General features: G+C 45.7%; 1 protein-coding gene across 1 annotated transcript; it reads left to right on the plus strand.

Moving 5' to 3' along the window:
- Positions 1 to 489: 489 nt before the first annotated feature.
- LOC139059559 (trypsin-1-like) lies at positions 490 to 6,602 on the plus strand. Its single transcript, XM_070537990.1, has 7 exons — positions 490 to 599; positions 1,282 to 1,388; positions 2,272 to 2,360; positions 3,339 to 3,417; positions 3,612 to 3,801; positions 4,961 to 5,127; positions 6,320 to 6,602. Exons 1-7 carry the CDS (start codon positions 536 to 538, stop codon positions 6,590 to 6,592), a joined length of 969 nt encoding a protein of 322 aa, XP_070394091.1. The 5' UTR covers positions 490 to 535; the 3' UTR covers positions 6,593 to 6,602.
- The last annotated feature ends 5,523 nt before the right edge of the window (positions 6,603 to 12,125 follow it).

Raw genomic sequence — 12,125 nt, forward strand, 5'->3', positions numbered from 1 at the left:
GCACGTTGTCTACGACATATCGGGCATGTGTGTATCACGTGACGTGCCGCTGAAATACGACTGCGTCCCAAAACAGCGCTCATAAACGAGAAAATTCGAACGCTGCGAGGCTTATAAATATTGTCGGTCACACGTGTATCCCATGCCGTGTACCGTATAGAGATCGTACAGTGTTTCCAGAAAGTCACATTGATTCTCGTCGCCGGTTGTCCCGTCGCGGTAAACAGCAACAAAACGAGGCGTGCAACGGCCGGGGCCTTCCTGTGACAGAAATCGGCCCAAGGTTGCGAAGACTGCGCGCCGGGCTATTAAGTAACGGCGTGTTCCAGATGCGCGGGTGCGTACGGGTGCACCTGTCGCCGTCGGCTTGGTTTGCAGTGGTACGACGTGCCCCCGTAACAGTGGCCCGGGATCGTTTATTCATGCGACCTTATTGAGAGAGACGGTCTCGCTTATTTAAGGGATTGGCCCAGGGTACCTCACCTCTTCGCCGGGGGCCGCCTACCAGAACAGCAGCAGCACCCATTGACGTGACATGGCGCTTTCTTGTGACAAGATACTAGCGGTATCGACGTTCGTGGTTCTGTTTTATTTGGCAGGTGAGAAAAAAAAAGCAAATATCGTCCTCCATTTCTAGATTTACCTCGACAACCTAACTTGCAATTTTGACCATGTTCACAGCAATTATTGGCGTCATTAACAAAAACAACGTATTACAGTTACTAAAGGGCGACCAATGATCATTTGCCCCTTAATCTTTGCTATTGAGGGAACCATGACAACTGGGTATTGTATATTACCACTTGGCTACGCGGTCCCACTTGTCAATTTCTCCTAGATAATTTCGCGTGCGAGATCTGTGCCTGTCGAAAGCACAATAATAGAAAGAGTTAAGGTACGTGCAGCATCGATTAGTTGCCTGTTGATGGTACTGGAAGCAGTTATTTCTCCGGAGTGCTGAATAATTACGCACTTGTGTCGTGTGTATGTTGAGCTAACCTACTTAGGTTCGATATGTATGTCGACTCGAACAACTCATACGTGTTAGATATCGCGGTAAATAAATGGATTTGTACAAGAATTACGTGGACAGTAGACCGTCGGTGAAAGTTGCCCATCAATCAATCAATCAATCAATCAATCAATCAATCAATCAATCAATCAATCAATCAATCAATCAATCAATCAATCAATCAATCAATCAATCAATCAATCAATCAATCAATACAAGAGTACACAGGGCGATGTATGATCTTCGCGTATTTTCGCTTTTCTGTCAAGGGGGCGAAGAATGTGGCGTCAGCCACAGTAACCTCCATTTGCTGCAAACGGCCTCAGAAAGGATCGTTGGAGGACGGGAAGCACTCTACAGGGAATTCCCGTGGCAGGTATGTTGTCGATCAGAGAGTTCTCAGAAACGTTATAGTTACTGGGAGGGACCACAAAGGACGCGGAACGCACCACAGTCGAGTGACAAAGCGAAGTCCGCAGATGTCGCTGCTCTTCGATTCTCCCAGCTAACACACACCAGTATATTGGCTGCCAAAAAATATCGAATATTGAACGAATAACTATATCTCGGCATAACTGGTGGACCCAACAATGTGTGTGGTCAACAATAGGTGTATCAGCGAAAAAGTGAGCGCTCAGGCCTTAGTACTAACATTTACTTTAAAGAAATACTAGATTGCAATTGAAGTGGCTCTCTTTCCCCTAAGACATCAAATGCCATCTGATTGGTAACATTTTATAACTTGAAATCTATCTTCAGGTAATGCTTGCCTTACCAACGCATATAGTTTATCGGCTGGATAGTTGGCATATCAACGTAGACTACACACTCAGGTTATAACTAAGCATCACTTATCTACTGTCGCACTCTCTGTTGAAACCACAACAATAATTGACTTGTTCAAAAAGCGTTGTTTAAAAGGCTTTCCGGCGGAAGACACTGTAGCAGACGCAACCTGTCAAAGATAATCTCCATCATGACGTTAATTTCGTCGTTTCAACCAAAGTTGTGATGTTAGACGCTCGGACCAGTGTACCGAAATTGCTTTACTGCCACTCTAAACTTTCTAACTTTTTAAAACGTTTGAAAGCGTTGATCGCTGAAAAAAAAATGTGACGCCTCATTTAGCCCATCTCCCAAGATATACAAGGCCCACTGTTAAAGCATTAATGCGAAAGTTCTGCTGCATTTTTTTCTTATTCTGTTTTCCAACTCGGTGTATGGCAGCATCTTATCTCACCTGCTTTTTTTTGCCGCAGGTTTCTCTGCGGTTGGGTAGGCGGCACCTGTGCGGTGGAGCTCTCATAGCTCCTCGCTGGGTGCTGACAGCAGCGCATTGCCTAAGAAAGTGAGTACTTCCGATTTCCTTCCACTCACGTACTAGACTAGCCATTTCCACGCAGGCCCGTAGCCCAAGCGCCACTGAGCACATCTCGAACTTTGAACATAACTAGGGGGATGAAAAGGGGCAACGACGTGGCGAGGTTAGAAGCAACGCACATCTCAATTTCTAGGAAGAAAAGGCGTTATCACACACCAACACCAAGGCGTATAAAGAGAACCTATGTAAATAGCTAATCAAAAAATAAATGTACCACTGAATTTTTCATGGCTCGGACAGCAGAAGAAAAAGCCTATTATGCCCTCTTTAGATCTATTTTTGCTTTTTCTTTTGTGCTGAGAAGGCACGTCCACTCCTAGAGAGTGACACCGATACAATACAACCATTCTAGTGCCTGTATTCTTCCAGAATAACTCAGCGGAGCAGCAACCGCAGAGCGCAACACGCCAGTCCCCTTCATGATCAGGCACTTAATGAGCGAGTGCCCTAAGCGCGGTGCCTTCCGACGAGAGCACCGGGCCAAGTGGCCAGCTTCAAGGGGTGGATTTGTCTCTCAGCGGAAGCCGAAAATGTCCTACGAGCACTGTACCTCTTTGCTACGGTATTGGCCATCCTCCGCACTGCGTAACCGTGCGGGGAGCATACCTCGATAGCCGGCCTTTCGAAATTTCTTGTTTTCGCAGCCCCATTACCCCTAGTAGGCCGATGAATCGACCCCCCCCCCCTCCCCCCCCCCACACACACACAATTCTAATAAAGCTTGATCACCATGATTCAAGAAATATAGTCTGTAAGGGCATGTGTAGGCCGGAAGAGGACAATACTAGCACGTGCAAGGAATTCTTATAAAAAAATAATAAATCAATTTACAGAGAAATGAAAACGCGATCAAAGCAATTTATTAAATTAGTCAACCACAGTGGACTAAGCACTTGACAGTAAAGAGTCGAGTATTTTGCTGACAATGACCTTTTTTTTCTGCAGTAGGGATGCTGGCGACTATCGCATCTATGCGGGTGTCCACAAGCTCAGCCTCGACAATGCCCAGAAGCAAGTGAGACAGGTAAGCGGCATCTGCGTCATTTTTTTTTTCTTTCCCCGTCATGCTATATGAGCTATTCAGAGGAAGGAATGGAACTGTCAGCTCGTCGGACAGTGTTTCGAAAGTCTGAATATGCTTATGCGGCAAAAAGTGGTTTGTAGCACCAGATATACGTTTTTGCCCTCTTTAGACACTTAAATTGGGTGTCGTTTCAGGGACTCGAAAGGTTTGCCCATAAAGGATTCCGTTTTAGGACGTTTCGGAACGACATCGGCCTTCTCAAGCTTGAATCGCCCGTCGACATTGAGGGCTCAGAGGGCTACATCGGCACCGTGTGCCTTCCTCCCAAGGGATACAAGATCAAAGGCGACATCGTCATCGCTGGCTGGGGAACAACGAGAGAAGGTGAGACCATCTCAGAAACAAAAGTATACGATCGGCGTATTGCGGCAGGAACCTAAAAAGTAAAATATAGAAGACGAAGCATGCTATCAGTGATGCATCTGAGAGACTCGCGTGAACAACGAATGGCGCACGGACGCATTCACAAGCCCAGATCCACTCGATGCCCCACTCCTAGACTGACGTCCTGCGTTGTAATAAAGCCCACAAGGGAGGTTGTGGTGATCAGTTAGATGAGCAACTCTCGATTCCAGTGAATTAGTAGAGGCTGACCCACGTGTATACACGCACGAACGGACCCCGATTAAATTTTTCCTCGACTCCATCGAGTGAGGCAATGCGCTGTTTCGGCCATAAGACATTGCTTTTAACTAGCCCACATCGATGAATCCTACGATGGACAGTTGCTTGAGAAACACCACTTAGCTCCAGTGCAATAGAGTAGACGCCGCAGGCGATAACAAAAATTTCGCACATGGATCACCGTGCATGAGCGTCACCAAAGAGCAGTGAACGCATCAGTCGAGAGGCGGCGCTGCCATCCATTTCTGAGTCGTAGTGGCGCGCTGAGCGGAGAAACGTTCTAAATATACGAGTGGTAAAAGCACCCGGAAAGGAAATTATAGCTTAAGTATCGCATGGTAGCGCTTTTGAACCGCAGTTACTTACGTCTGTCGAAGAGCCGCGCTTTTCTCTACCTCGAGTGTTCAAAAGCAGCGTTGAATATAGACGCCTTAACTATACAGAAAGTGTATAAAAGATAATGAGCTTATTGACAAGGACGATAGATGTTACATGTTCAGAGTGAGGGAGAAAGAGAGATAGGAAAGTCATATAAGTTAAATAGACGTGAGTTACCTGTTTGCGGCCCTGCAAGGAGTTGCGAAGAAAGAGAGGGAGAAAAAAAAAGAACCGTTTTTTTAAACATCATAGGATAGATTACGGTGCCGTTCTCTTATATCTAGCATCTGGGGATGCTCGAAACAGTAAAGGTAAAAGGGAGAAATGTATTGAATGGGAAGTTTCACTGATTTGTTATTCCATGTTCGGAGAAGTGTCCTCCATGTGCGTTTGGAAGAGAGCTGTCCTATAGACTAGCGGGCCGTTCTCCTGCTTCTCTCAACGACATACTGATGGTGTCGGTATCGTTGGCACCTTGCAGGCGGCTACACCTCGGACGTGCTGCAGGCAGTGTCCGTACCGACGGTCGGCGACGGCACATGCTACTACCGCTACTTCTCCTTTTGGTCGCTCTTCCTCGGCGGCAACATCCACTACGACAGCATGTTCTGCGCCGGTGAGAGGCGCGGCGGAAAGGACTCTTGCCAGGTGGGTTTACGAAGCTGATCAATTTTGGCACGTGTGTTAACTCAGGGCTACTATCGAGAATACGGCGGGCTGAATACATTTACAATTGTCCAAGAAGGTATCTTTTCTATAACGCAGTTGGCAGGTAGCTTGCACAGCCGAAACGCAGAGTGCTATATAGCTAGGCAGATATGTACACTGTGTGCAATAGCATCATGGTGTTGGTCCATTCGGAAAAATAAATCAAATGCCAATATGCAGATATAACACGCCATGCGCATACATACCGCGTACTCAGTCAGACATTATACGCTCATAAAACAGAGCCTCCAGCAACGTAAAAACTGCCTCGAATCGGCGTTATTGGTAGATAAGCGAATAGTTAGGAGAGCTCCGCAAAAATACAACGTGCCATAACGCAACATACTGTATGCGCATACCTCTGCGTTCTTTGTTTGGCTAGCGGCATATGTGGCTAAGAATGCCTTCTCCAGTCACGAATTCTCCAGGCACTGTAACTAAATGACTCAGTCACATAATTTTATGCCAAGGTGCTGCAGACTCTCTTGAAAGAAAGCAAAAACGTTAGGAATATCTTTTCTGTGTATTCTAATAAGTCGTCGTAGTTACAGAGTAGATAAACTTCGGCTTAGTGTACAGTCAGTAATGTTGCACTTCTTCAAGAAAGGATTTGAATCACCGATCGTGGCCACGTGTACAAGTTAATCACTGGCTGCAGTCGTAACAAGGAAGGAAAAAAAACAACACAATTCACCATTGCTGATGGGACGCGGCACGTCGAACATCCTGTCAAGCCTGGTATTATCTTTAGAAAAATTATATGCAGCAAGGCTCTGCAGTGTGCAGTGAACTGAAGTAGCACTGTGTAAGCAGAGGGACCAAATGACATGCATCTCAGTTTCCGCGGGTTTCTCTCTTGACACTACGGGACAGAATTGGCAAAAAGAAGCGGAGTGGGCAAATGTGAACACCGTGACTGAAAGGAACGCCTCTGTTCTCGGCACGTTACAGAGAAGTTGAGGACCACTGACCTCGGCCCATCACCGAGAGAGACTCAATCTTGGAGCGCCTGCTGCTGATGGCGTCTTATCTGACGCAAACTATTTTATGTGCGCGCCTTGTTTGAACCAGTTACGATATTCGCGGCAGGAGATTCTCCCCACTCTTAGCAACGCTTTTATGGTCAATGCAGGGAGACTCGGGAGGACCCGCAGTGCAGTACGTTGATGGCCGGGCTGTGCTCGTCGGCGTCGTATCCTGGGGTGAAGGGTGCGCCCGCGCCGGAAAACCCGGAGTCTACACTGAGGTGCCGTACTTCCTCGACTGGATTCGCGAACAGATGGCATCCTCGCCAGACGAGGAGGACAAGAAACCCAGCACGAGCACTCCGGCCCGAACTAGTGAAAACGTCGAGACTAGGTCCAGCGACGCGGGACCAGCGGAACCCAGAACGACGGACCCGTGACCGAAGAACCGCTTGAGATAGCAGTCTATGTTCCGGCTCGCCAGAAAAGTGCGCAGATCTTTCAAACCTCCAGGGATTACACAAGAGCGGGAGACAAGACTACTTCGTGTAAACGGACTATGTGCATGCTAGCCAAACGTCCTCTTCGGAAAACCCTGAAAGTTTCAGTGTCCACAGATGCCGACGTATCTGCGGTGTCTTTCGCATCCGTCGCATTTGTCAAGCCAATCTCTGCATTAGCATTTAACAATGAAGAGTGCGTTGTGCGAATAGTCACAAGAGTGAGCGCTGATCATGTGTATCGGCTGAAGCTTTCAATTCGCACAAACTTAGAATTTGGTTTCCTAGTAAGTGCACGGCTGAGGACTTCAACGTTTCAAGCGCGGATGGATAGATGGTTGCTACGAGACCCTTTTGAAACAGGGCTTGGGTTGCGCCATGAAGCTCTTGTTCTTATTTTGCCTAATGTCCTACCCATATTTAAGCACACGCACACAAGCGCACACACACACACACACACACACACACACACACACACACACACACACACACACACACACACACACACACACACACACACACACACACACACAAAAAAAAAAAAAAAACGAGATTTTCCAGCATCAGACTTTCTGAACCAGTATTGGGAACGCGGCACTGTTGCTCAGGACGATCTCTATCGGTGGCATTGTATACAGCATGAAGCTTTCATAGAGCGCACTACGGTAGCAGTTCATCTGGACCATTTTACCATCGCTGCACACAAACACGGGCGGGCGCTTTTAGAAATGTATGCTGGCAGCTTGACATTGCTGGAGTGTGATGTAAATGCGAGCATACTGTACGTGACGCCAGTATGCGTGCTACAAACCAAAAAAGCACAGCTACTTTCCCCTTCGAAGCTTTTTGAAGTTGACGCCTTGTATACTACAATGCTTCTGCACCGATAAGTGAAGGGAAGAGGAATTGAGCTAACCCGAAAACGAAAATAGCGATGATGATTAGCCTTTCCCACATACCTGAAGTCCATAAAGTTAAAGAGTGCAAGCGACGCCCACTGTTTGATTATTCGTCAAATAGAAGCATCAAGAAAAGCTAGTCAGTGAGAAAGTGGATAATGGCAATGATGTTGATAAGCATGTTTCAGTTAGGCAAAGTTTACGCACTTTCATGTTTCACCAGCGTCATTGCAATAATCCTGCTAACAGTACTGTCGCATACAAAAAAAATAGCAACTGCCTCTTGTGAATCAAAGGAAATACCAATTAGGACTACAGCGTCTGCGAAAATGCAGAAGCGTGTTGCTGTGACATAGAGCTTTGTCTTGCACAGAACGCGCAATGAGCACAATGAACTTCGAAATTGAGAGGAAAACGTACCTCTTCCTCATTCATTATTTATTACTAGCAAGATTCGCGGTGTAACAAACTTCTACGAAGTGTTCAATAAACATGTACTTGTTCAACACTGTCGATGGGACGTTGTCCATTGCATGATGCAGTAGTCGCGATTATAAGCGTGCAAAGCGCACGGCGAATGAACGCGAGGCGTAAGCACTCTGCAAGTGCACCGCCATAGCGAAGACGCAGCAGGCAAAATGGACAAATGAAGGGTCGCTTTTGGGTTGAGCTGTCATTGACATCCAAAATCCTCACGCTACAAACATCAACGCTAGTGCGTATACATGGCGCTTTAGCGTAATGGCTTTTAGCGCAATGCCATTAAGCGCTTTCCTGACCGAGTGAGCCATACCTAAAGCGATTGAAATGACAAGATAGCTTCTCTACATACATCGTGCGTTAATTAGACAGGAAAATTGGGGCTTGACATTCTAATGAACAAGTTGTAGTTAGTATTTCCCCTTATATGCTGCATGCCATATATGGTACATTCAGAGAAAGAAAGAACAGAAAGTGGGAGTTTGAAATCAGTATGAAACAAATAAGAACAGCTGCAACGTTTTAATTGGAGTATTTATAGACTTCTGCAACGTCAGTTGAAATATCAAAGAGTTGGTGGCCGCCAAACGGATGCGGCGAAAGGTAATTCGTTTCTTTTTCCGATCTATAATCCACTCCGATTTATAAGGTATAATGTCTTCAAAGAAGCACATATCCTATGGTAAAAAGAAAAAAGGAAATACAATTAGTAAATTCAGGTGCAACAATATTTCTATTAAAGAAGTTCACAAGGGTCTTGCAGTTTCGTAAATCACGCGATAGCAGTCCGGTGGAGCAGCGACCGAGCTCTGACCGTGTTTTCTTTGTTATAGCTCCGAGCCGTGGAACCGCCGCATCGCCCGATGACCATGGAAGCGTCGATGTGCTAGGCCTGCGGCAGATATCTGCGCAGGGATCGGGCCAAGCAAGCGTGGATGACAACGGGACGATAACGCCGCGAAAGGGGGCGGCGCTGACGTCACAAACCACGGGTTCTACGGGCTACAAAAGGACGCTCAGAAGAAGAACGCCCCGCAGTCCGGTGGAGCAGCGACCGAGCTCTGACCGTGTTTTCTTTGTTATAGCTCCGAGCCGTGGAACCGCCGCATCGCCCGATGACCATGGAAGCGTCGATGTGCTAGGCCTGCGGCAGATATCTGCGCAGGGATCGGGCCAAGCAAGCGTGGATGACAAGGGGACGATAACGCCGCGAAAGGGGGCGGCGCTGACGTCACAAACCACGGGTTCTACGGGCTACAAAAGGACGCTCAGAAGAAGAACGCCCTGCAGTCCGGTGGAGCAGCGACCGAGCTCTGACCGTGTTTTCTTTGTTATAGGTAAGAAAATTGTGCCTCAATGAGACACGCTTGCCTGAACTTCATGCTCCACTGGACTGACTGCCGTGTTGAAATAATTTAGTATTGTAGTGTTCTAGCCCTTTCGAAGAAGTTATGGCGGAACGAGAGTGTTTTGCATGCCAGAAGAAGCTTGGCAAAGAGCAGTTTTTGTTGTGTTTTCGCTGTAAACATTGTTACCATCTGGGCAAGTGCTCAGGCATTCAGAAAAAAAGATTTCAAGGTATGAAACAAGGTGACATTGACATCTGGAAATGCCAGTCATGTGCAGATGAGGAAACTGAATCTTCGGATTCAGAGAGCAGCAATGCAAGAGAAAAAAACCCCGAAAGCGGCAAGGAGCCTCAGCAGCCAAGTGCTCCGGCTCAAAAAGTTGAAAGCTTGGATCAGAAATTAGCCAAAGTTTTGTGCAAGTTAGATAGTGTTGATAAGAAAGTCGACAAGCAAAACGTAACGACGAAATCAATAGAGAGCTTCATGGAACTGCTGTCAAAAAAGTATGATGAACTTCTTGCCAAAATCGGCTCCCAGGAAACTGAGATTTGTAAACTAAAGGCAAAAACTGAGGAACTTGAAAAACGGCTGACTGAAAAGGATGCTGAAGTTGCTCGCATAAGAGATAGCATTGAAATTGCAGAGCTGTACTCGCGCCGGAAAAATATTGAGATTCATGGCATTCCCGAATCACCAAAGGAAGACCTATTCCAGGTCTTGGTGAACCTTAGCAATAAACTTGACATTCCAGCGCCAGAACGGCATTCCTTGGAAGCAGCGCACAGGTTGAAACCGCGTCAAGGCAAAATCACTCCAATTATTGTCAGATTCACCGACCAAGCAACCAAAGATCTCTGGATATCCAAAAAGAACACTCTCAGGGCTGAGAAAATATTCCTGAATGATAATCTGACCAAAATGCATGGACACTTATTTTGGCAGACTCGACAGCTGGCGAAAGAGAAAGGGTACAAATTTGTCTGGACAAAGAACGGCAAGGTGTTGGTCAGGAAGGAAGAAGGCTCTAATGTAATTAGTGTCAATAGCGTGGCTGATCTTGCAAAAATAAACTAATGGGGTCATTTGAATCCTTCAGCGAATGGGATAAGCACATCCTTGAAACATTAAGGGAAGAAATACTGCATGAAGAGCTAAAAGTGCTACACGTGAACATTCGTAGCCTGCAGAAAAATTGGGATCACTTGTGTGCGTATTTGCAAACAATGCCTGATCTGGATGTCATTGCGCTGTCTGAAATCAACATTACAGCGGAAAGGTTAAGTTTGTATTGCCTCAGAGGCTACTCGCAATATGCCGTATGTCGGGAAAATAGGAAAGGTGGAGGTGTTTTGGTGTTTGTGAAAGATAGCTGGTTGTCATACAGTATTGACGTAAAATTTGATAATGCCGAGCTGCTGAACTTGTCGATTAGTAAAGTGGACACTACGTACACTTTGTGTATTATCTATCGGCCGCCAAACTTGAATACACACAAATATATCGAGGAACTGCAGCTTTTACTAAATAAGTATATGAACGAGAAACACCTGATCTTAGGCGACATAAATATAGATATCTTCCAAGAGTCTCAAAGAACTGTAACTGATTACCTTAATTTGCTAGCCGAACATGGGTTATACAACGCAATAAACGACTACACAAGAGAGGAATTCTTGGGCTCAAAAATTTCCAAATCGTGCATTGACCACATTATCCTTCGATTAACCAACCAGCGGTATACATCCGGAGTCGTTAAGCACAAACTGGCTGACCATTATTTTGTCATGTTAGCAATTATGTCTGAACAACCAATAACGAAAGAAAAGCCTTTGGTTACAAGAACTATTATCGATAATGCACAGGTTGACACAAACATCAAAAATACTAACTGGAGTGCACTCTTACCGCTTGATCACTTAACCATGTACAGTAGTCTTATTGAAACATTCAATAGGATTTACGAAGGTTCCACTAAAATAGTAAAGGTGAAGAAGAGAAAGCCGGACAGTAAATGGATCACGCCAGATATCATAGAATTGTGCTACCTTAAGGACAAAGCATGGCAGAAAAGCAAGAAAGAACCGCACGATGTTACGAAAAGAGCAGAATACTGTTCACTAAGAAATCTAGTGACAGCAAAATTACGACTTGCGAAACGAAGATACCTGTCACGAGAATTCTCGTTAAATAAAAACGATGTAAAGAAAACGTGGGCATTGGTAAACGACCTGATGGGCCGATCGAAACACGCATGCGTTGAAGAAGTGATAAAAAAGAACTTCCCCACAGTAGACACGAAAGTAATGTGTGATAAGTTCAATGACACGTTCTTGCATGCGGCGGAAAAACTAAGAGCAACAAGTCGCGATGGGCACACCGAATACAAACCTAAACGCACATGCGCAAACACAGCTTTTCTGCCAGAAATATCTGAATTCGAATTATGGAATATCATCAAGGGTTTGAAGGAATGGAAGCCACCGGGTTTTGATAAGATTCGTAATCGAGACCTCCGTAGTAATTTTAAGGAACTAAAGGACGTATTATTAAAAATACTAAACGGAATATTTCAAACTGGAGATATACCGAAAGGAATGAAAATCTCCGTTGTTAGGCCAATATACAAAAACGGAAAAAAGAATGACTGCGGAAATTACAGACCGGTTTCTATCCTTTCAGCGCTTGCCCACATAATGGAAAAGCATGTAGCATCCGTGCTGCTGTCGTTCTGTGATCGATTTTCAC

This window comes from Dermacentor albipictus, chromosome 4 (assembly GCF_038994185.2).
Source record: "Dermacentor albipictus isolate Rhodes 1998 colony chromosome 4, USDA_Dalb.pri_finalv2, whole genome shotgun sequence".
Lineage (NCBI taxonomy): Eukaryota > Metazoa > Arthropoda > Arachnida > Ixodida > Ixodidae > Dermacentor > Dermacentor albipictus.